A 25,893-nucleotide genomic window follows, 5' to 3' on the forward strand; every position below is an offset into this window, starting at 1 on the left:
GCGTTTGGCAACACTGCTTTAATAAAAACAATTTTTTCTTCCTATTTCTTGACATTTTTACTCAATTTCGTCAACGTTTTCAATAATTTGACAGCAATAAAAAAAAGTACGATGAAAAATGAGCTGGGTACGTATATTTAAAAAAAAAAGAAGTAAAAATTGGCAAAAAAATTATCAAAAAGTATCAAAAATTGATGAGATATCATCGATAAGTAATAAACAGATAATACAAAATGTTGCAATTTTCTGAAATGACAATGCATCTAAAATGTAGCAAAATTTTGAATGAAATAATATTGGGTAGCTCTAGTTATGCACAAATATTCTTCATGGGCATGAGAAACTTGGAATGGGCTGGGCAAGTGGGGTTTAAATATTCTCACATTTTTGCAACATTTTTAAAGCGTCGTAGATGCCTACAAATCCTACAATACTTTTTTAAGCTGAAAAAATCAATAGAAGTTTTCAATATATTTGGATTATTCAATTCACCCTATCCCCTCCCCTTCCCTTCCCTTCCTAACTCAAAGAGTTATTTAGTGGTAATTTTGGGTGATTAGTTTGGATGCTTATAAAGGTTTGTGGCTCGACACAATTTTGCTTTAAGATAGTTCGTAGTTTTTCAGAAGCGTTTTTTTTTTCAGGGGTCATTCCATGTCAACTCAACCAACGTTTTTGAGTCATGTCTTTCGATTTAGTTCAAATTTTTTTTACAACATATATACCCATCCAGTAAGTAAGAACCCCGCAATTAGTTTGGTCCCAGCCTCCTCAGGGGGCGGTTGGGGGGGGGGCTTTCATTATTTTCACATTGTCTCGAAGGTACTTAACTACAGCAGCCTGTTCCTCCAAAACTGTGATACTTTGATCAAAACTGATTTCACAGTTCGAAAGGGCATTGCATTTAGAACTTTTTAAGCATTTTGAAATTTTCAAAAGTTGAAAGTTGAACTTTCAAATTGGAAGTTCAAATTTCAAAATGACGCTGTAAGTGGGAGCTGCCATTTAAAATTTTGAAAAAATTTCCATAGATGAACCTTTTGATGTTTTTTCGAAATATCCAAGTTTCGAGATTGGATCTCTCAATGGAGGGGGAGCACCCCCACCCCCAATTTTGGGCGAAACTTTCGAAGGGAAGTCTGGGGCATGTGATATATCGAATTGTATGTTTTTGGTGACGCTGAACACGAATATGACGTTAGATTTTTGATAGGACCCAATCCACGGCCCCCAGCACCTCCCCAAAGGGGGTAACCCCCAAAAAGATGGTTACATTTGTGTGACACATGAAATAGTATGTTTTCGATATCGCTAAACACGAATATAGCCATAGCTTTTTAAATAGTCTTCATCCATGGCCCCCAGAACCTCTCCCAATAGGTAGAAGTCCAAAAAAATTGTTTAGGGCCGTGTATGGGGTCCAATCAAAAATCTTACGTCATATTCGTGTTCAGCGTAACCAAAAACATACTATTCCATGTGTCGCACGAATAAAATACTTTTTCGAACTTTTACCCCATTTGGGAGGTGCTGGGGGCCGTGGATGAAGTCCTATCAAAAATCTGACGTCATATTCGTGTTCAGCGTCACCAAAAACATACAATTCGATATATCACATGCCCCAGATTCTCTTTCAAAAGTTTCGCCCAAAATTGGGGGTGGGGGTGCTCCCCCTCCATCAAAAGATCTCATCTCGAAACTTGAATATTTCGAAAAAGCATCAAAAGGTACATCTATGACAATTTTTTCAAAATTTTAAATCTTAGCTCCTACTTACAGCGCCATTTTGAAATTCAAACTTTCAATTTGCAAGTTCAACTTTCAACTTTTGAAAATTTCAAAATTCTTAAAAAGTTCTAAATGCAATGCCCTTTCGAACTGTGAAATCGGTTTTGATTTTCGCGTTTAAGAAATCCTTTTCTTGTTCCAAAATTGCCAAGCAAAAGTCCTGTTTTTTGGTAAATTTTTCTTTAAAGTTTGTTTGTTTGTTTTTTTTTTTTTTTCAAATTTTCTCAAGTCGAAAAGTGTCAATTTTTTGGGGGAGGGGGATGTCAAAAAGCGTCAATTTTTGACAAAATAGTCAAGAATTGTCCATTTTTGGAACAATTGTTAAACAATTTCCGTGTTTGTCAAAATTGTCAAAAAGTGTCCATTCTGAATAAATTGTCAAAAGGGGTCAATTGTGCCAAAATTATCAAAAAGTCCTATTCCGTGCCAAGATTGGTCAAAAAAATCCTGTTTTTGCTATAAAATTGTTAAAAAATTCCCGTTTTTTTAAAATCAAAATCAAGCATTGGAGAGTGTTAATTTTTGGCGAGTTGATCAAAAAATTGTGGGTAATGTTTTTTTATCAAAATTTTCAGGAAATTTCTGAAAAAAATACCAACAAAATTTTTTGGGATTTTGATAAAAAACTGATCTGTTTGTAATTTTGACTGAAAGGGAGTTTTTTTGCAACAAAAATAAGGAAGATTTTCTGAAAATTTTAACCGAAAGAAAGTTTTTTAGCCTGAAATTTAGCTAAATTTTGAGCTTTTCTATCAATTTTTATAAAAGAACCTGTCATTTGATAATTTTACTAACAATCTTGGATCATTCCACGTCAATTGGACCAAGAAATGGTAAGGGGGGTCAGCGATTTTTTTGAAATTTTTCCTGTGGAAAGATCTTTTGAAGGGATGACCATTAGCGCAAATCGCAGCCCTCTAGCTCTTTTTTAAAAGCTGTTAGGAGGTGTCAAAGTTTTCAGTGAACTTTAAAATATCATCAATTTCAGCAGTGGGATTACTCGATGACCACGATACCTACCAAAATGGAACTTTTTCCAATAGTTAAGGCTTTTGAAAGGCTTTTTTATGATATCATAAAAATCAGTGTTGCCACTTTTTTTCGTACGAAAAATTAGCTCGAAAAGTTTGAAAACGTAGTTTTTATATCGATCCGACTCTCAAAAATTCTGAAAAAAATATATTATGGACAACTTTTCATGTTGAACAACATATTAAAAAATTGCGATGGCGTTATTTCAAATTCAATTTTCAATTCCAAACATCAAAAAAAAATTTTAATTTATTCAGTTGTCTTATTTTGACCTCTTTCTGACGTATTTTATATGAAAAAGTTGATAATAATTGCACTCATAGCAAAAAATTAAAATTCGTTTAAATTTAATCTCGCAACCTCGACTTGAAAAAAAACAGCGTTTTTTATACAATGTGCGGAAACTTTATGTGAACACTGTAGGTGTAATGTTTTCATAGGGCATAGTTTAAAGGTTATTTACAATATATTTTTCAAGAGAAAAAATTCGCACAATTTTTTTTTTTTTGCTACGGTGTACGGTGTACGGTGTACGGTGAACAGTTACGTATGTAAACATGGTAGTTGTTTATGTGGTCGAATAATATTTTAATTAATTTTTTTATCATTGAACCAGAGAGTACATAGTACCCCAGTTGGAAATATTAATTCGGCAAGAATGGTATTTTCATTACCGTGAGAACCAGTGCGATATTATTTTAAGCGTCGGATTAATTCGCTTCAGCCAAAGTAAAATGTGTATACTCGTATACGATGTACGTAAACGTATGTTGAATGTTGGTAGGGTAGGGTAAGGTAATTTTTATACACAACTACACAAGTACTCGGAAAATGAACTTGAGAAAATTATTCGACGTTGCGTGCTGGTGGTTTGATTATTTTTTTCTGAGTTCCTATATTCGTGTTTTATCGAGCAGGGTAAAATGTTGGAAAATTTCGCCATTCAAGAAAAGTGGTGAATAGAAAATGACGATTATATTTCAATTCTATACAAAAGTTACTAATTATACAAGAAGCGAAAGAGCATCATTAAAGAGTGATAACTGAAAAAACCGCGATATAATTACCAACGTTTGTCGATTTTCCAAACATGGGTATTGGGTAGGGAAGAGAGGATGAGCTTTGGCTCGTTTTTGAAGCATTTATAAATTACGAGACGGCGAATAAAAGGGGTGTGATAAATACGTAAGTACATTTTTAACCCTCATTTTGCAAGTAAACAAATTAATTTCGATATTTTTTTTTTCATCTACGTATACTGCCTAATTTGTAAACGTCTTTGAATTCAAATTATTCGTGCTTTCTTTTTCATTTTGCGACAATTTTCTTCGCATCAAGTTTAATAATTTTTCATAATAAGGATTTTTTTTCATTTTAATTTCTTATATTTTTTCAAAAATGTTTGTAATTTTCATTTTAAAAAATATATTCACGTTTTTGAAAAATTTTGTGAAAAACCCCGAAATTTTTCAAAAATTGTTCGAAATATTAATCCTGATTCCAAAATAGAAATCTTGAAAAAGTCAAAAAAATATTTCAAAATTTACCCATTCATTATCAAGATTATTTTAATGTTAATTTTTCAACAAATGAACATAAAATTCTTCAAAATATCCCAATTTCATATTCCAGTAGGTAATCATTTTGGAAATCTTCAAATAAATAGATAAGTTGGGAAATTCTAAACATTTAGACTGGAGCGAAGCATAATAAGGATGGAAATATTCGAGCATGGTTCACGAGGGTCAATACATTTTTAACACCTCCCCATTAAAAAAGTCCCTCTTTTGGTGATTTTTAATTCTTCTATTTTTCACCAAAGTTGAGACGTATTTTTCAGAGGAGTATAGAAAAATTTTCTGCGTTGCGTACTTTTTTCGTAAAATTTAAAATTTCATTCGAGAACATTCAACTCTTTGAACATGACAACAAACACTTGGGAGAGTTTTCGGTATTTTCCAGGTCGAGGGATTTCAAAATTTCTCTGGAACTGGAACTGGAAGGCTAAAACATGAGGTTTAGTTTGGAGACAAATCTGAACACCAATTAAAGTTACCGCACGTTATGGCTCTGGAGTTTATTTTTGACCATTTCAGAGCACTTTAACATTCCTGGAGAGAATTGAAAACTTATAATGGAGGCCTGCATGGCCCTAAAAGTGGATGTTTTTGAAAAAAAATAGACCATCGAATAACACAAATCCAAGTTAGAGCTTCCAAAATTCATTTTCGACCTTTCTAAAGCAATTAGGAATTCCTGGGGAGCATTCAAAACTCATTATGGATGCCCCATTGCCCCTGTTCTAGACCTCGACGTATTTGATGGATTTGAACGAGGCTTGTTCAATTTTCGTTGAGTTTTCCATATTTTTATAATTTATTGCTTTTCTGAAGAGAATTTTGAAAAACGTCAAATAAACGTTTTAAAAATATTTTCCCAAATCTATCCACAAAGTATACTTATTGAAAATATTTCGAAAAGTTTTACCAAAAAATCCGAATAATGAAACAATAAAGCAGACTTCAAAAGGTTGTATCTTCTTTAGCCATCATCATCACTAGTAATAGAAAAAATCATCGTATATAACTTTTTTTATGACCCGAAACGAAAGCTATAAAAAAAAGTTACGAGCCTAAACATTTTATCTACACTTGATATGGAAGACGTTACGTAATAGATAGCCAGAGTATAAGTGTAGAATAAAAACAATCCATTTTGAGTTTGTCCAAAGCCCTCGGTGTTTTTTTTTTTAAATTGTCGGTTTGGAAAAAGTTGGACCTCTTTGACCAAGTTCTGATCCTTGAAAAAATGCACGGTTGAAATTTTTCTACATTTATGAATAAATATGTACAATGCTTAGAGTACAAAAAAGTACCTGAACCGTCTTCAAACATTGTAATTTTTTTATTTAAGGAATTTTCCGGGACAAAATTCATAATCTTCACGATTAATGGGTCCTGATTCAGAAAAAAGTTGTCATTACCTACTCTAGAATCTAACTCTGTCTCACCCTTTTCATTTCACTCCTTTCTCATCTCATTCATTTCATCATATTTCAGGGAAAAAACACACATTCAAACATTTCACACATACCATTAATTATCCCACCAACATAACCTCACATATCAACACTCGTGAAAAGGTTACTCAAAAAATTACCTACACCAATTAACCACGCATTTTTTAACTCGGTCGTGTACCATACATACACCTACGTCTCGTCTACGATCGCGTTGAAAAATACACAAACTATACCTACGGTATGCCACGTAAATTTAAAAATTCTATTTCAGAATTCTACTCAGTAAAGAACGATACGAGTACTTCATCCTCATCCATCGAACCGTCATCGTCATCGTTATGGCAGCTCAGACGACGTCCGAAAGGGTTCACCAGGAGAAGGTCGTTAAACGGTACTGTTTCACGTATTTGAAGCTATAGGTACCTACCTTCACCAAAAGTATGAACAGTTTTAAAAATACTCTCAATGTGTATACTGTGTGTATACCATGCATACCAATGTGTTTCTTCTTACACGAGAGTAGGTATATATAAGACGTACGTGTAAAATAAACACCCGAGTCCTAGATTTTGTACGATACGATGCTGATTCCGGATTGAAATTCAGTCTGGTAAAAATACTACTCCTTCGTCGTACCAATTTCTCGTTTGCATGGTTCATAGATAATCATAACATAACAGTGTCTGTTTCAAGTCGTTGAAGAAAAGTCCCAGGTTGGCTCAAAAGTAGTGGAAATCGATTTGAGGGAGCATTTTTCAAACTAACTTTCACATTTCTATGTCAAGATTTACGTTTTTTGAAAAAAATATATGTGCACCAATACCAAATAAGTCATACATAAAAAATCAACCAAAAATTGATTTCGATTGCTCAAAATTTAGTTCGGAAGGTAGAGTGACATTCTCTTTCAAAGAGAACTAAATTTTAGCTCCATCGAAGTTGATCACTTGAAAAAGTAATGCTCTCAAAAACAAATTTTATCACCTTTGAAAAAAAATCCAATCATTAAGAATCTAATTTTTTAAAGCTGAAATCAAATTTTTCTGCACTTTCTTACTCTTTTGTTACTCTCCTCTCCTCTGTTCTTCCTCACCAAACTAGCAATAATTAAAATTCCAACATTCGTCTTATTCAAACTAAAGTATACTTATGAATATGTAATAATGAGCTGAATTTTGGCCCACATAAGAAGGGAGAAAAACTCTCACGCATGTAGCGTGAGAAGACCGAATTTCTTTTTTAAAAAATCTGATTTCTAGGTGAATCATTCGCGAACGAGTTGATCAATAGTTACTGAATCATTCGCGAACGAATTGATTCGTACAAGTGGCTCATTCGCAGACGAATCAATTCGTGTAAGTGACTCGTTCGTGAACGAATCGATTCATTTACACAATTTTTGATGAATCATTCGTTCGTGAATGAGTCACTTATACGAATCAATTCGTTCGCGAATGATTCACAAAAAATGATTCAATTCGTTCGTAAATGATTCACCGGCAAAAATTGAATGATTCGTTCGATTCGTTCGCGAATGATTCACTAAAAATTATTCAATTCGTTCGTGAATGATTCACCTAAAATTGAGTGAATGAATCGATTGGTTCGCGAACGAGTCACACTATACGAATCAATTCGTTCGCGAATGATTCGTCAAAAATTGAGTAAAATGAATCGATTTGTTCGCGAACGAGTCACTTACACGAATCAATTTGTTCGCGAATGATTCATCAAAAATTGGGTAAATGAATCGATTCGTTCGTGAACGAGTCACTTATACGAATCAATTCGTTCGCGAATGATTCACAAAAAATGATTCAATTCGTTCGTGAATGATTCACCAAAAATTGAATGATTCGTTTGATTCGTTCGCGAATGATTCAGTTATACGAACCAATTTGTTCGCGAATGATTCACTAAAAAATAAAAATGATTCAATTCGTTCGTGAATGAGTCACTTATACGAATCAATTCGTTCGCGAATGATTCACTAAGTATGATTCAATTCGTTCGTGAATGATTCACCTAAAATTGAGTGAATGAATCGATTCATTCGTGAACGAGTCACTTACACGAATCAATTCGTTCGCGAATGATTCATCAAAAATTGGGTAAATGAATCGATTCGTTCGTGAACGAGTCACTTATACGAATCAATTCGTTCGCGAATGATTCACAAAAAATGATTCAATTCGTTCGTGAATGATTCACCAAAAATTGAATGATTCGTTTGATTCGTTCGCGAATGATTCAGTTATTCGAACCAATTTGTTCGCGAATGATTCACTAAAAATGATTCAATTCGTTCGTGAATGATTCACCTAAAATTGAGTGAATGAATCGATTCGTTCGCGAATGAGTCACACTTATACGAATCAATTCGTTCGCGAATGATTCATCAAAAATTGAGTAAATGAATCGATTTGTTCGCGAACGAGTCACTTACTCAAATCAATTCGTTCGCGAATGATTCATCAAAAATTGAGTAAATGAATCGATTCGTTCGCGAACGAGTCACTTATACGAATCAATTCGTTCGCGAATGATTCAGTAACTATTGATCAACTCGTTCGCGAATGATTCACCTAGAAATAAATTAATTTGTTCAATCGCCAATCAGTTGTGAATGACTCGATTCGATTCGATTTGATTCACTTCGCTTGAAAACGGATCAATTCCCATACAACGGTTTCTCACGAATCACGAATCAATCGTAAATTAGTTGATCCGTATGCGAATGATTCGCCAAGAAATCGATCAATTTTTTTAATCGCTAATCGTTCGTAAATGATTCGATTTGATTGTAAACAGATCAATTGCTGTACAAATATTTCAAAAAAAGTGAATGAATTCGTTCGTAAAAGATTCTTATTTCAAGAAAAGTCGGTGAGAGTTTTTTAAAAAATAAATTCAAAAGAAAGACAATTACATAAAAAGGACGTAGAAATGTCGATTAACAAATCCGATGAAAAATCCTTTAAATTCCCAATATCCCATTCCAAAGTCCGTATTTATTCACCAACCAAACCACAGTCACTTTTCAACTCACCGACGATGAACTGCTTCCTACACCCCCTTAATTCTAATACCCACCACATTAAATTAATTGCAAACATCAAAAACACAAATATTTTCCATTCAACTACAACCCTTTTCCATCCAAACTTTTTCTTTGGTTTTTGGAAAACTCCACCGTAAGTTGTTATGTTAATATACCTCCATATTTCTTACCTACAATAGCTCGACTCAATACACTTTAATACGCTGTTCGGTTGTGTTTCGCCTCACAAAAGGCGTCACGTCGAGTCTGCTTTTTTGTTTTATCGTCGCAATTAATATGGCGAACATGACAACTAAAACTTGGTACAACGTGACACGAAAGTACCTACTTTTTTCCCTTGCAACATGCGATAAAGGCCGAGAAAACGTATTCGTTTAAAACTTACATACCTATACCTTACCTACTGCATAAGGTTAACGAGTAGGTAATGAAATTTCTATCCCCTTCTGCCCCCTCACCCTGCAGTCAGATTTCAAGTCAACTTTCTCGCGACAAAAATGAATAATAATGGAGAAGAAGTAGCAAAGGAATAAATTCTGCCACATGTACGTAGATACATATAATTCTGACGTAGGCACAGGTAGATAGGTTGTCAACCACATCCCTGTCCTCTCCCCACCCCCCCCCCCCCACCCCTTCATAAAGTTATACATAGGTAGGAATGTTTTAAATTGCGAATTCGAAACGAAAATTTAGATAAGATAGCGTCCTTGAAAATTCTCAACGCTAAATTCTTTATTGTAGTCGCAGATGAATAATGAACAAGATAGAGAGACAGAGAAAGGAGAGAATCGCTCGGTAACATGTGCCAAAATCTCAACAATTCAGCTATACGTGTGTGATCCAAAATTGGGTAAAAAAATTAGATAAATTGATCGATAATTAAAATATGTTTTGTTTACGTATGTATGTGGTACAAATGTATGTAATTCGGCTACACGAATAAATCGTTCATTTTGAACTTCTTTTTCCACCAGTTGCGTGTTTTATCGTTGATCGGCGGGTTGGTTAATTGGCGTAATATTTTATTGATGATACGCAACGGGTGTATTTCAACATGCGCATTTTTCAGTATAATACTCGTACAGTAAGCCATCTATCACGATTGAATAGAGAAACGAATTGTATATTATTGTAGCCTACTGTATATGTATAACGAGCATCCATATAATTATGACTTCTAGTCAGATACAAATGGAATTGATTCGTATGCGAGATGGTAAATCGTGGCGTCATCTTATACCTACTTACTTATTTTTTCCTTCTCTTATCGACGACTCTACTGTTGTTGTGTTTTTTGTTTTGCTATGGATGCTATATTGTTTTAAAAATAATCGAGTTGTCGATGCTGATGATGATAGCTCTTCGAATTTCTCAGGATCACGTTTATATTACGAGTACAATGAAATTGAATACCATAGGTACATTTGTATTACTTACGTAGACGAGACGTAGGTCTAGGTATACATCGCTATAGGTGTACGAGGACTATAGCCCCGTACATCGAATAAATAATAAGAATAAAAAATAACGAGAAGTCGAATATTTTATCGAGCTACGCAGATTTTAGCAAAGTAAGTAATTGGGAAAATTCGCTCATCTTGCGATAAAAATATTTTCTTATACGTAATTATGAGCACCACAAAAATATTGGCACACCTAGAAAAAAATTGATATTTTTTTTAAGCTGAAGTTACAGCGTATATAGGCTAAAATTTTGGGTTCTGGATGAATCTCCTCGAATCCTGTATGCTCAACTGTCATCACATCGAATGACTAAACGTAAGTACGAGATTCCTTCGAATAAAGTTTTTTTCCTGACCACCGAATTCTCGAATCATATTTGCCGAATTTGTAATATTCTCCAAACGACTATTCGGTATTTTAAAAGGCTCAATTTTTGCATACAAACATCCTAAAATTTCAAAATGAAAAATTGAGAAACTACAACTCTGAGGATCTTTTTTCTAGATTATATTCCAGCTCCTGGAACGTTGAGGAGGGATTTTTTTCAGACTCGTGAGAAAAAAATCATTTGAGACCCTCATTTTTCAAAAAAAAAAAAAAAAGCCTCAGAGTCTCAAAAATATGCAATTGAGAAGCTACAGTTCTGAAAATATTCTGTTTGGGCCATATTTTAAATCCTGAAACCTTTTTAGGGGGTCATTCCATGTCAACTCAACCAACGTTTTTGGGTCATGTCCTTCGATTTCGCTCAAATTTTTTTACAATATCTACCCACCCAGTAAGTAAGAAAGCCGCGATCAGTTTGGTCCCAGCCCCCTTAGGGGGCGGGTGGGGGGCTTCCATTATTGTCACATTATCTCGAGGTACCCAACTTCAGCAGCCCATTCCTCCAAAACTATGATACTTTGATCAAAACTGATTTCACAGTTCGAAAGGGCATTGAATTTTGAACTTTTTAAGTATTTTGAAATTTTTAAAAGTTGAAAGTTGAACTTTCAATTTGAAAGTTCAAATTTCAAAATGGCGCTGTAAGTGGGAGCTACCATTTAAAATTTTGAAAAAATTTCCATAGATGTACATTTTGATACTTTTTTAAAATATTCAAGTTTCGAGATGGCACTCGTTGACGGAGGGGGAGCGGCCCCACCCCCAATTTTGGGTGAAACTTTCAAAAGAAAATCTGGGGCATGTGATATATCGAGTTGTATGTTTTCAGCGACGCTGAACACGAATATGACGTCAGATTTGTGATTGGACCCCATCCACGGCCCCCAACAATTTTTTTGGACTTTTACCTATTGGGGAGGTTCTGGGGGCCATGGGTGAAGTCGATTCAAAAAACTAAGGCAATATTCGTGTTCAGCGATATCGAAAACATACTATTGCATGTGTCACACGAATGTAACCATTTTTGGGGGGGTCACCCCCCCCCCTTGGAGAGGTGCTGGGGGCCGTGGGCGGGTCCAATCACAAATCTGACGTCATATTCGTGTTCAGCGTCACCAAAAACATACTATTCCATGTGTCACACGAACAAAACGCTTTTTTGAACTTTTACCCCCTTTGAGGAGGTGCTGGGGGCCGTGGATGGAGTCTTATCAAAAATCTGACGTCATATTCATGTTCAGCGTCGCTGAAAACATACAATTCGATATATCACATGCCCCAGATTTTCTTTTGAAAGTTTCACCCAAAATTGGTGGTGGGGGTGCTCCCCCTCCATCAACGAGTGCCATCTCGAAACCTGAATATTTTAAACAAGTATCAAAATGTACATCTATGGAAATTTTTTCAAAATTTTAAATGGTAGCCCCCACTTACAGCGCCATTTTGAAATTTGAACTTTCAAATTGAAAGTTCAACTTTCAACTTTTGAAAATTTCAAAATACTTAAAAAGTTCAAAATTCAATGCCCTTTCGAATTGTGAAATCAGTTTTGATCAAAGTATCATAGTTTTGGAGGGATGGGCTGCTGAAGTTGAGTACCTCGAGACAATACCTATGTGACCATGCCTCTTATTTTTTGAACCCAACTTTGTCCCCAAAAGAATTTCCTAAATCTCAAAAATGCGCAGTTGGGTAGGTACAATGCTGGGAATCTTCTCTCAAGGTCATATTCCAGCTCTTGAAGCATTTTTTGGTCAACTGGGTTGAGTGTCTTTTATGACATGTTTGAGAGAAATGTATTTTTGAACTCAGATTTTTTTTAAAAAAACAGGTACCTTCCTTAAAAATTTCAAAAATGTACTACAAGAAAGCTAGATTTCTGGGAATTTATTTTCTTGGTCATATATTCCAACTAAGTATAATCAATGCGTTTTGAGTCTCGCTCTTTTCACACGAATCAGAAAAGGTGTATTTTTTGAACTGAATTTCTTTTGAAAAAAGTTCCACAAAAATCTCCAAAATAGTATGAAGTAGGCAGCTACAAAGATGGGAATCATATTTTTACGTCACATTTTATCTTCTGACGCGTTTTGAGGATTATTTTCAATACAAGTAAAAGAAGATTTATTTTTGAACCCAAGTTTTTTTTTATTTAAAAAAAAATCCCAAAATTTGCAAAAATGTTCAGTTGAGAATTTACAATTTTCAGAATCTTCTTTAGGAATATTTTTCCTACGTCATTTTTCTAACCCTTGAAGTGATATGAGGCTTGTTTTCGATATGATTTAGAAAAGGTGTATTTTTACACCCAAAAAATTGCCCCAAAAAGCTCAAAAACATGCAAATACGTAGATAGCCCCAATTCTGTAAATATTCTTTCTTAGTCATATCCCATCCAACAGCCCATTTCGAGGATCATTTTCGGCACGAGCGAAAGGACGTGTGTGTATTTTTAGACCGAAATTTTTTCAAAAAAAAATGCCCTAAAAATTTCAAAAATCGATTGGGCAGCTACAAATCTGAAAATCTCCCATTTTCAAGCAACATTTTTTCAGTATTCCATTGTGTTTTAAAAGCCACTTTTGACATAGGTAAACAAAAAAGTATTTTGCTCGCATTTTAAATTTTTTGAGGAGGAGGGGGGCTGTTGAAAAGTTTGTGATCCAAATGGTATGATTAATCGGGAGGGTTTCCAGGATGGCGACTGGTCATTCAATTTTTTCATCAATTTATTATACCATCATTAGGACAAATTTTAGAAATTTAAAACCCTTGGAAGCCTTCATTTTCCACATTCTGGGGACTGCAATTATCCTCATATTATTTTGGTGCCAAAAAATGAGCATTTTTTTACTTTTCAAAAATGTTGTCATTGTCTCATTGATTCTCATCATGATGGACTTGACATTAAAGATCATCAAATCTATGGTGTGACCATTTTTTAGAGCAACCAGAGAGGGAGGAGGGTAACGTTTTTTTTTTAGTGACGTGTTTCGATTTTTCTTTATTTAAAAATTCTAAAAATGTGGATAAATCATTTTTGAAAAAGAGGGAAGGAGGATGAAAAGAGCCTGACCTTCAGAAAGTGATTTTTCACCAGTCTTATCGTCTCTTTTCTAACAGATAGACCAGACAATTTTGAAAATCAAAATAAGTAAAATCAGATTACGTAAATTTTTAAATTCTGTCAAGGGGAAGAATTTGCCCCAAAAAATGACCTCTGATCACCCTGTTGAGCTTCAAAAACTACACTGCTCCCCCCTCCTCTCTCTCTCTCCTCTAATTGAATTTTTTTTCAAGTTTCTTCAAAAATGATGACACAAGATGAGGGTATTTTTTGGTAGGAGGGGGAGAGGAGATTGTAAAAATGGGAAAAATTTGAGGCAAAGTTGGAAAAATTGAGGAATTTTTACTTAGAGTTGATGATCAAACTTTGCAATCTGCAATTTTCATTCTTTTTTCAGTCACATCTTCCCAAATGTCAATACTCGAAGATTTATTTGACCTCACAGCCCATCATCTCCCAAAATTTCACCTCGAAGTTCAAAATTTTAAAACACATTCGACCGAATTACGTAGGTCTTTATTCATCATTACCTACCTACTCTTCGATAGTACCTCATTTATAGGCAAACCCAGTTCGTAACCTTTACCACAAACACTACGTGACAAAGCCATCCAAATGTTCGGGTATAAAAAATTTCACCGGAAATACTACGATTAGAGCCACAATTTGGCAAAATATACGAGATCCCAGCAGGCCACACTAAAAGCAGGCATCCAAAGGCAACCCGCTAAATCCCATTTGCTGGAAAATCGTCGTATAAAAGTGAAACATGGCTCTCGGTATAATATCGCCTCGAAAATGCCGAATCAGTGTCTTTTAGTATTTATCGTAGGTACGAGCTCGGCATACTCGTAGAATCTCAATTACGTAAACACCTCGGTATACGAGGGGCTTGGTGGAGGGGGGAGGGGCACAAATAACACGAAAAAAAACACACACCGAGAATAATGACGTAAAAGTGGATGAAACGAACTACCTACATGTATATAGGGGATGTAGGGCTTCGTAAGCTTGATAAGCTGTATTATTTTTTCATGCCGAGTAGAGTTATTACGACGATTAGGTATTTGTTCTCGTATGTGTGAGTTATACTCGTACTTCCCTATACCTACATACTCGTATATCCCTATAATAGGCAACATACCGATATCGATGTCAATACTCGTACGATAGAAGATAATTTAGACATTATTATTACGAGTACATAGAGAGGGTACACAAATGACGAAGGGGGGCTACAGGAGTACTTTGGCGACTGATTGGTACGCGAGGGAGGAGGCCTTGCCATCAGGACGCCGTTACAAAACAGCCCATTTTTCAATCAATAAATCATGAAACTCGATGCTATACTTACTTACTGCGGTAACTATATCAGTAGGTTATGGGACATTGGGCGTTGTGTAAGCTCTGCTGCTACCTTATGGAATTTTCATTTTCGCGACGATGACGATACACGTGTGTTGAACTTTGGGGTGTCTAGTCGACCGACGATTTCCAACCATGGTTGGTTTTTATTCGCTTTTCGTGATGACTTTGGGGGATCGGTTTATGTAAATTTTTTTACCTTTTAGTATAGTTGTGTAGTGTCGCGTCGTCGATGGAATTCGTCGCGAGGGGGGATCGTGGTGGTGGATTTTTTTAAAGGCTTATCATGATCGAAGCCGACGACTTGTACCGAGTTAAACAACCGTGTTATAGGTATCGTTGTCAAATGACTTACATAAAGGTAAATAATCTAGACTACGTAATTTACGTATCTATAATATTTTTATTATCGTGGATGTTGATTATTTATGTACCTAAGGTACTCGTATATGTATAGATGTACATAGCACTCGAAATATGCCATTTTCAACATGCACATCATTCGATTGTTTGTTGCCAAAACAGACCGTTTTTCTCAACCATCTACTACATCGTTATTGTTATCTAATCTTCGATATATTTATACGATAATGTACCTGAAAGCTCACTCCAAATGTTCCCAATTGCATCAGTATTAGTTTCGGTCGTCCACACGTATGTAGTACGAAATGGTGCAAGTTTCGCGAGGTGCATTTTACTGCACCTTTTGGTGATTTTTTTTCACGGTCTCGTCGATCGTTCAAACTGGGTCTACTTTGTGAAAAAATGGCATGTATTGACGCACCTTCCGTTAAGGTCGGTAAAGAAAATGGCTTTTTTACGAAGATATTGAAAATAGTGAAAAAAAGAAGCAAAGATGGACCGAAAAGCGAGAAGGAAACACCCGTCAAGTTGATCAGTTACAAGAAAGTAACTTTTGCAGAGGTAAAGACTATTGCAAGTTTATCTATCTCTTTAGACAATTGTGCAGGTATTTGAATAAATAATCGACTAACTCGACAATCGTGGCGTATTTTTCTCACTTAGAATTTTTTTTACTAAAGAGCAAATACAGGCTTGTGAAATACTTCGAGTTGGAAATTTTTTTCGTCTGTTTATATTATTTAAAAACTCTTCTGTCCTGTCCTGCTCTATTCTGTTCGTCGTAACTCGTAAATTAAACTAATTGTTCAAAGTGGAAAATAGGGGGTAGGGGGAGAAGGTTTGAAAAATGAAAATTTCTACTCGATATCACTGGTCCATTTACGACGAATGGCTATCTCGACGAATCGTGATGCTGCAGATGTTTTCCATTAAACTGCGTAGGTAAAATCTTTTCTCTTCATCGTCTTGTCCTGTGGCCCCTTTTTATGCATAATTAACGCGTATTTTAGCCAGAGGAAAATAATACCAAGAGAGAAAAAAAAACCTTCGTATAGTTGTTTAATTACCTTGTATTTCTTTTTATTTTTTAATTCGCTTTGTAATGTCGTCGTGGATTGAAATTGTATGGATTTGTACTCGTATTCCAATTCTCGAGATGTTTTGTTCTTGTTCACATTCTTCTTATGATTGGTACGTACTTACGTAGTACGTAGATGTAGAGTGCAGAACAAATTCGGTTAAGGTTATTCAGCCGGAAAAATGCGTTTTTCCATTTCCTCTTTTCTGATTCTACTGTACGAAGAAAATAACGTTTTTTTGTTTTTTTGAGAAGTTCTCTTTGTGGTAGATATACGGTACAGTCTTGTGTTTGTGTTATGATTCGTATAATCTACGTATGATTGTGATGTTATCTGAGTTGGTTTTGTGAAAAATGTACGCCGATTTTCCGACCAAAAGTTCGTTGTTTAGGAATATCTCGTTGCAGACTGTGTACGAAAGTGCCTTCCAGGTTTGTGATGTAATCTTATGTTACGTATGTAGGTATTGAGAAGTGATAAGGAATGGGATGGTTTTTTATTTCTGGAGGAATCAATTTGTCTGTATGGAGAGATTTGGGGTGGTTTTGCTCGGATATATGGTTGAAGTTTAGACACTGAAAATGGGCATTTTGTGTGATTGAAAATGAAATGTGCTGGAAAACTGAAAAATTTTCTGGATTATTCATCGTTTTTGATCGATTTTTCGATGTGAAATGGTAGTTTTGAATGAAAATACAAATTGTTCTCATTTGGAAAAATTGACTTGAAAATATTTTGAAAATTAAAAAATCAACACCATCACCCCCCTCTCCATCCTAAAAAATGAACAAAAAAACAATCGAGTAGATGCATTATAAAATTCAAAAATTTATAAAATTGAAATTTTTCGATTTTGATCCGATGGGGGAGGGGGAGAGGGATAGTGCAGAATGCTCCTTTGAAAAATCACAAAAAAAAATTTCAACAAAATTTGACTTTTTTGACGAATGCACGAAATACTTATCTCAAAAACAAAGCCTTTTAGAGAAAAATCACATCGTTGAACAGGTGAGAAATTTCATCCTTTACATATAATTATGTACAATTGTTGTGTTTATTCTCGTCATTTTTTCGTTGGATGCTTGGTTTTTCCAAATAATAATAATATCTAGTTCTGTTGTGGCAAAAACAAAAAAAAAATAATCTGATTCTTTTCATCTCAAATACGATGCATTGTTTCAAGTTGAACGTTCTAACTTTTGCCCGGAATATTATTTCGAAATCAAAGTGTCTTAGAAAAAATGAATCACACTTTATTGTTGGGAACTTCAATTTAGATACGTTTTTATTCCTACCTATTCATTTTTACGTAGAACTTTTAGTTTTGCGTTTTGAAAGTTGATTTCTTGCAATGAAATGTTTAATGAAATTCTTCAATATTTTCTCACCACGAAAGAAAACATTTTTGGAAGAAGTTGGGAGATTTGGGGGGGGGAATCGTGAACAAATTTTTCAAAAAGTTAAAGTTTCCAAGTTTCCATCGTGCTGGGGTGATTAGTTTTTTCCTAAGAGACTTTATTGTCCTTTTTTGGGCATAAAAAGGAGATAATTTTTTCCAACTATTTTGTTTTGTAGATTCTCACTCGTTTGATTTTTTTTCACTTCTATTCAAAAAAAACAATTGGATGAATTTTTTGTTGGAATAGAAAATTGTTTGTACAATGTTTTTAAATTTTCAATATTTTGGGGACTCCTTAATTGAAAGATTGATTTGGATCGAAAAGTTGAATTATACGTATTTCATCATTTTACTATTTTAGTCATCAAGGGAAAAAAATAAATTTTCAAAAATTAAAAATGCTAAAAAATTCAACTTTTTTTCTCTCCACCTCACCCCTCCAAAAAAAATCAAAACGAATTACAAGTACCTACATTTTTTAGGGGGGGGGGAGAATAGATAAAATGCTATATTTTTAGGAATCCCTGAAATTGAAGGGTTTGTATGAAAACATTGAATTGTGTGCTCATTTTATCATCAAAGTGCTCAAAAGAGAAAACATTATTTTTCAAAAATAGAAAAATCTTCAAAATTCATCTTCATTTTTCTCCATCTTCCCTCCCACCCCCTCCCCAAAATCAAAATGAATTATTTATGTAGATTTCAAAATTTGGATTTTTTTGAGTTTTTTTTGGGAGGAGGATTAAATTTGCAATATTTTGGGAACCTCTAATACTTCAAAAGTTTCAATCGAAAAGCTGTATTGTGCTCATTTTATCAACAAGTGAACAAATAATTTTTCAAAAATGAAAAAATCTTGAAAATTGAATTTCCTGTTTCCTCCTTCCCCCCTCCTAAAAAAAATCAAAACGAATTATAGATTTCAATAATTGATTGAATTTGGATTTTTTTGAGTTTTTTTTTTGTTTTTTGTGAGGAGGATTAAATTTTCAATATTTTGGGAACCTCTGATACTCCAAAGGTTTGTATCGTAAAGCTGAATTGTGCTTAATTTATCACCAAGTGAACGAATAATTTTTCAAAAATGAAAAAATCTTAAAAATTCAACTTCGTTTCCCCTCCTTTTCCCTCTCCCCAAAAAAATCAAAACAAATTATAGATTTCAAAAATTGATTGAATTTGGATTTTTTTGAGGGTTTTTTTTGGAAGGAGGATTCAATTTGCAATATTTTGGGAACCTCTGATACTCCAAAGGTTTGAATCGTAAAGCTGAATTGTGCTCAATTTATTATCAAGTGAACGAATAATTTTTCAAAAATGAAAAAATCTAAAAAATTCAACTTCTTTTTCCCTTCTTTTCCCCTCCTCCCCCCAAAAATCAACACAAATTAGGTACCTATAGATTTCAAAAATTGATAGAACGTGGATTTCTTAGATGGTTTTCTTTTCTGGGAGGGGGAGGGGGAGGGGGAGGATCTAGTCATAAAGTGGTCTATTCAAAGAAGTCTGTCACCAAAAAAATTCCGAAAATCACTTCGTATCAACACGAAGTTGACCCAACGAATCGATTATGATCACTTTTGTGACAATCTGGAGCATCCAGCAAAAATTGAATTTTCTTCAGTGTACTGGAATCGCTCCAGAAAACTTTGTAATAAGCTCCGATTTTGCTGAAGACTCGTCCAGATTGATTTTAAAGTGATCTAAATCGATTCGAATTGACTTTAGGTGGTGGGAGAAATTTTGAATTGTAACTATTGTAAGTACATATATTTCTACAAGAATAGACAATTTTGGAATTTCTGGGACACGTTCAATGCGCTTGAGAAAAGTCAAATTTTGCTGCGGAGACTTCAAATGGTCTGGAGTTATCATTTTAGGGGAAGAGGGGGAGGAGTATATTTTACTTCAAATTTATATTCCAAAATCGACTCTTTTTTTTTGTCTGTAAAAAAGTACTTATATGTACCTACCTAATATTCCAATTATTTTTTTGAAGTGCCCAAAATCTGAAAAATCAATTTCGTTGACTGAAAATCCGGTTTCGAGATGTTACCGTGAATGACGTGCCTTTTCAGGAAACCAATTTTCAGCCTAATTCAAATTGATGAGCTGTGGAAAAAGTGATTCTTGCTCGTGTTGTGAGCTTTTCTCGAGTACGTAGATCGCAATTTTAAGAACACTTGTTTGTTTAAAATTTCCTTAATTTTTTTCTCTTTTTTGTTTCGATTTTTCAAATTATTTCTTCATTTTTATTCCATTTTCACTTGTGTAAGCGATGAAGACAGAACTGAGAAAAAAATCCTAATAAATTAATCCCCCCTGTTCACTTCTTCCCTAACTTTTTTTAAATATTTGAAACCTCGTTTCACCAGAAGTTCTATTTATACGCTGATTTTTCATGTTTATGTTTTTGAAAAAATGAATCATTCTGAATGAAAGCTCGATCCTTGTAAATATTTTCAAGGTGTTTGAACCATGAAGGAAAAAAAATCCCAAAAACTCACTGAAGCTTTTTCAAGCAAAAATGAACCAATTTTTCATTTTTGCCAAAAATTTGGTGGCACTTAGCTCATAAGAAATTCCTTTACATATTCATTTTTAAAAAATTGAGCCAAAATTACCCCCTCTCCTCTCTTTAAATATCTCACAAATTCATCCTAGATAGAACTGAATTTTGTAAAATAAAAAAAATTGTTGAATAATTTGAACGTTTGGAACCACTAGCTGATCGTTCATGTTTACTTGAAAGAGCTTTACTGAGCTTTTATGAACTTTTTTACTGATTCAAACACGCTAAAAATATCTCAAGTGACTGAATTTTCTCCCACCACAGCCACTTTTGTAAAATAATCAACGATACTCTGGTCAGGACCTCCTTCACAGTATCGAAAAAAGTATCATATACTTACTCGTCATGTTTTCCAACTCTTTCATAATCATGTTCTAGATTGGGTTGGTTTGTCCCTTTGGATTATTTGAAGCAACAAAGTCATTGATTCGACTGTAAAAGTGCTTCAAAATGCTTCAAAGGTCGACAAACTAAGTCATCCTAGAACATGATTGTGCCAGAGTTAGAGAATGTGTGACAAATAAATATTTCTTTTTTTCGATTCAGCCATTTGTGATATTTTTTTTGTGTTTTTGAATTTTCAAAAAAAGTTCATGAAAGCTCAGTAAACTGGAAAGTAGGTATCGTAAAAATCGTATCACCTACGTCCATATTTTTCTCGCTCGACACGAAAAAAATGGAATAAATTTTGTCGCACGAGATATTAAAAGCTATTTGGCAGAATTGGACGTGCGTTCGCGTATTTTTTCTTCACACATGTACGAGATTGCCTACCTAATACCTCACTGGACTACCTACCTAAATTTATACACACGATGTAATAAAATTGAACATCCATATCGTACATATGGCGAGAAAATACGCTCGCTTTATACGTAGGTAGATCTTAGGTAGGTACTGGAAAAGGATGACTTTTACGATGACAATAGCATATACAAGTACTTTGATAATAATACGCTTATGTGTACGATCGTTTACCTGAGCCTATGTATTTGTATACTATACGAATACGATGAGATCGAGAAGACGTTCTAAAGAGACGACAAACGTTCAGATATAGGTACCTGAAGCTCAAACGTATCTCGTAGCTTATTGCCAAATAGTGGTGAAAATACGAAAGGAAACTAGATTTGACATTTGTCAGGCTAAAAGATAGCAGGCTATCTAACAAAACGACAAATAATAAAAGGTTTACTCGTACATTTTGCTCACAATCAACTAAGTGTGTTTTCAATTTCTCACCAAAGTTAACCGACTGCTCCTCTACCTACCCTCCTATCTACCTCTACGACTAAAGTGAAGTATATAGGATACGACGAGAAAGCGATTCTTTATCATAAACTATACGTAGGTACCTACCTATTCGTTGATAATACGTATAATACACGTTCGAAAGTAATTTAATTCCGTTCTCGTAAAGTGTGACAGAGTTAGAAAGAATGGTCCACAGGCCATAGATGAAAAGAGCGAGAGAGAGAAAGAGAATAAGGCGCGCCTTTTTTTGCGCCACAACCAACAACAACGTGGGTATTTATCGTATTTTATCGAATCCGCATTTATAATTAGTTTGCCATGTAGGTAGAGAGAGAAGCACTCGACACGGAAAGTTTTTCGGATGGTGTTGGTAAATTTGATTACACACACGATGGTATATAGAAAAGCTTTTACCCTACACGTATTTATACGAGTATAAAGTTGCGGTGTGAAATTCGATCTACTAACTATATAGCGTAATATTGTATATGTTTTAAAACAACCTACCTAATTTATACGTACTTAAACGAAGTTTTTCTGCTTTATTTTGATTCCAGCCGCCGGAAAATGAATTACAAAAGGGTAACGGCGAGAAGAAAATGTCAGAGCATGAGTTACGAGTACAAAGATCGTTGCAAAAGTTAAACATTCCCGAATGGTATAAAAATTCGACGGTACCGGCTCAAGGATTTTTACTGAAAAGACATAGCGATGCGGGACAGAATGCCCAAAGTCATCAGCACCAACGTTGGAATGCCAGCACTCTGCCTTCGAAGACTACTTCGTTATCGAGTCTTGGATCGACGTTGTCGACGACGCCGAGAAGTCCTACGAGTGAGTTGATTTGTGATTATGAAATTTTATGTGTTGGAGAGATAGGGTATCTGAAATTTGCTCCATTGGGAATCTTGGAGTGATTTGAGAAATGAGAGGTGTTTTAATATTCCTGGGGTGGTTTTAAATGCTTGGGTTATGGTGAATTTATTATAAAAGGAGTTGAAATTTGATTTATGAAATAAGATTTGAATCGGGGTCGAAAGATTTTTGAAAATTTTGGAAATCGATTGAAAAATAATGGAGAAAATGTGAACTGTTTTGACCAGAAAAAAACTCGATTTAAAAGTATCCAAGTTCAAAATGAATTTATGTGTACGTATTAAAAATTTTAGGATCAAGTGCTTAATATTTCCATTTTTTTTTTTTTTTTTTTTTAATTTAAAGAGTGGCTGTACTTTGAGCAGCTGAAATTGATTTTGTTTCAATTGTTCAAAAAATAATTTATCATCGTCATTTTTTTGTTTTCAAATTTTTCTAAACTATCTTTTCATCTTTTTCTGGACTTTTTTTTTAATTTTTAAGGAAACATGTCAATTTTTCATGTTTTGGAGGAGCAGAGTTCAAGGCTGTATTATTTATTCATTTTTTTAAATAGGTATATTATGACGGAGACTTTGAAATATTAAATATTGCTCTATCAATTTTTCAGTATTTAAATGTCACATCATTGTAGGTTTAGTAGGTAGATTTTTTTCTTATTCATAATTTTAAAGACCTAATCTAAAAAATTCAATAATACAAAAGTTGAGTTTTCTTCAAATTTGGGTCAATTTATTTTGAAATTTGGCAGGTCCCCATTATTATTTGAAATTGCTAACAATATTTGTGAAAAATTCTTATTGATGGTTTAAATTGTAGAGTTATAGAATTTTATGGTGCAATTTGTGGCATCGAGACACAGGTTTGGATTTTTAATCAATCTATAAAGAGTTGCAGTGCGTAAGAAACTGTGAATCTCCACTTTAAAGTAGGTATTTATAACCTCATCTCTTCAAAAAAAGAATGGTAGGATGTGTCGTTTTTGCATTTTTTTTTGAATTTTGAAAAAGAGGGGTCTGAAAAGTGAACGGGATAAAAAAAACGGAATTGGGTTGAATAATGTTTGGATTATTAGTCAGGCATGAAATTCGGTCACTTAAAAAGTGACTTAGTCACTATTTCACTTGCAAGTCACTTTTGTCACTATTTCGGCGAAAATGGTCACTTTTTTTAAAGATTTGTCGTGTAGAAAAGAAAAAGTGCAAAATTTTAGGAAATGATCAATATTTCTCATAAAAATCCTTCAGAATCATAATTTAAAAAAAAATTAAAAATCAACCGTGCAACATTTAAAATGTGAGACGATGTGATTGAATAGAGCCGATATTTTCAAAACCGTACAACCTTTCAAAAAGTCGCTGGAGGCTCCAAAACGACTTTAAACCCACACGCAATCGACTTCGTAGCACATTGAAATTAGTTTGCAGAGTGAATTTTGGCTTCCCATCTTCATTTTTCAAGTTTCAAAAATCTACTGGAGGCTCCAGTAATTTTCAAAAAGTCGCTGGAGGCTCCAAAACGACTTAAAATCCACCTGCAATCGACTTCGTGGCGAATCGAAATTAGTTTGCGGAATGAATTTCGACTTCCATCTCCATTTGATGAAATTTTGGGAAATTTTGAGTTTCAAAAATCTGCTGGAGGCTCCAGAACTGCTCAAAATCGATTGAAACAGTTTCCAATCGATTTGGCGTGTCAAAAATAGGGTATATCCCAAATTTCAGCTCTCTTGGTCAATTTGGTAAAATTTAGATTTTTTTCTCTCATTTTTGGCCTAAATTTGATTTTCCAAAATTCACCGAAAATCGAAAAAGGCACTTTAGCACTTGAAATTTTGACAGGTGAAATTTTTGCCTGCTCTTTCGATCTACCGTACGGTTTCAATCAAAATGTCCGCCATTTTGTAAGTAGAGCCACTTTTTTTTTGAGGACAAGGACTAGCAATGTTCCTTAGGACTCCACCTTTAAGAAAAAAGTTGTCCCGGAGGTTCGACGGGGGGGTGGGGTACAATAGATCTTTATGCGAGCTCCGCCCTGAATAACATATCATAATTTTATACTTTTCTCTCATTTCTCAAAATTTTGGTCACTTTCTCAAATTTTTGGTCACTTTTTTGCTATTTTTCAGTCACTAAAGTCACTAAAAATTTAAAAAGTGGATTTCATGCATGTTAGATATAAATTATGAAAAATCAATCAAAACCCCCAAAATTCAAAGTTTCTCAAAAATACAGGAAGTGTAGTAAAAATTGCTAAATTGACCTCCCAGTTTAAAATTATTATAAATTAATGAAAAATCTGCATAATTGAACAAAGTTTTGAGAAAACTGCTCAAAGTTTATAAAATTGACGTAAAATAAAATTGACTATAAAGTAAAAATTGATAAAACATTGCAAAAAAACCCTCAAATATTTTTAAAAAAATTGAAAATAACGACAAATTGATCGGGTACATATTAAAAAAAATCATAAAAATTATAAAATTGGATTTTTATAATGTTTTGAAAGTTATCTACCAAAAGTTTATGACATTCGAGTGAAATTACGTAAACATTACAACGTTTGCTTAAAACATTGTTAGAATGAAATAAAAACACCTAAAAACAACTAACATTTGATGAAATGTCTCAAAATTTGTGTAAAATCTTTGCAAATTTAAAACTGATCAAATATTTTCAAAATTTTATGAAAATTGGTCAAAATTTTGAAAAGTATTGTAAAATATATAAAAAGTACTTCTCAATTTATTAAAAATTACCTACTTTAAATTGATAGAAAAAAAATCAGCATAAAAATTGGTCACAATTTTATGAAAGTTGTCAGAAATTTTTACTGAAATATTTAATGAAAATTGTGAAATTTGAGGGAAAAAAAACTCGTAAAAATGCTCTAACTTCAAACAGATCGCAGAAAATTACGAACAGTTGATAAACGATCATATTTTCATACATTATCAAAATTGGATAAAATTTTGTAAATTTCACGAAGTTTCACGAAAAAGATGTCAAATTGAGGATTTAGAAATTCTAAAAAATAATTTAGAAATTGGTTCAATTTTGACAAATGCAGCAAGAATTGCATAAAACAGCTGAAAGACTTGTTAAAATGACATAAAAACGATTAAAAGTACAAGAAATTTATGACGATTGAATTATCATCAA

The 25,893-nt window shown here is 33.9% G+C and overlaps 1 protein-coding gene across 3 annotated transcripts in view; it reads left to right on the forward strand.

Moving 5' to 3' along the window:
- The window catches only part of LOC135846580 (uncharacterized), a 241,931-nt gene that overhangs the window by 188,200 nt on the left and 27,838 nt on the right, over window positions 1–25,893 (forward strand). For all 3 annotated transcript variants that reach the window (XM_065365764.1, XM_065365765.1, XM_065365766.1), the window contains one exon: window positions 22,414–22,690. In XM_065365764.1, coding sequence (XP_065221836.1) covers window positions 22,414–22,690 — 277 coding nt within the window. The remainder of the gene's footprint in view (window positions 1–22,413; window positions 22,691–25,893) is intronic.

This window comes from Planococcus citri, chromosome 5 (genome assembly GCF_950023065.1).
Source record: "Planococcus citri chromosome 5, ihPlaCitr1.1, whole genome shotgun sequence".
Taxonomy (NCBI): Eukaryota; Metazoa; Arthropoda; class Insecta; order Hemiptera; family Pseudococcidae; genus Planococcus; species Planococcus citri.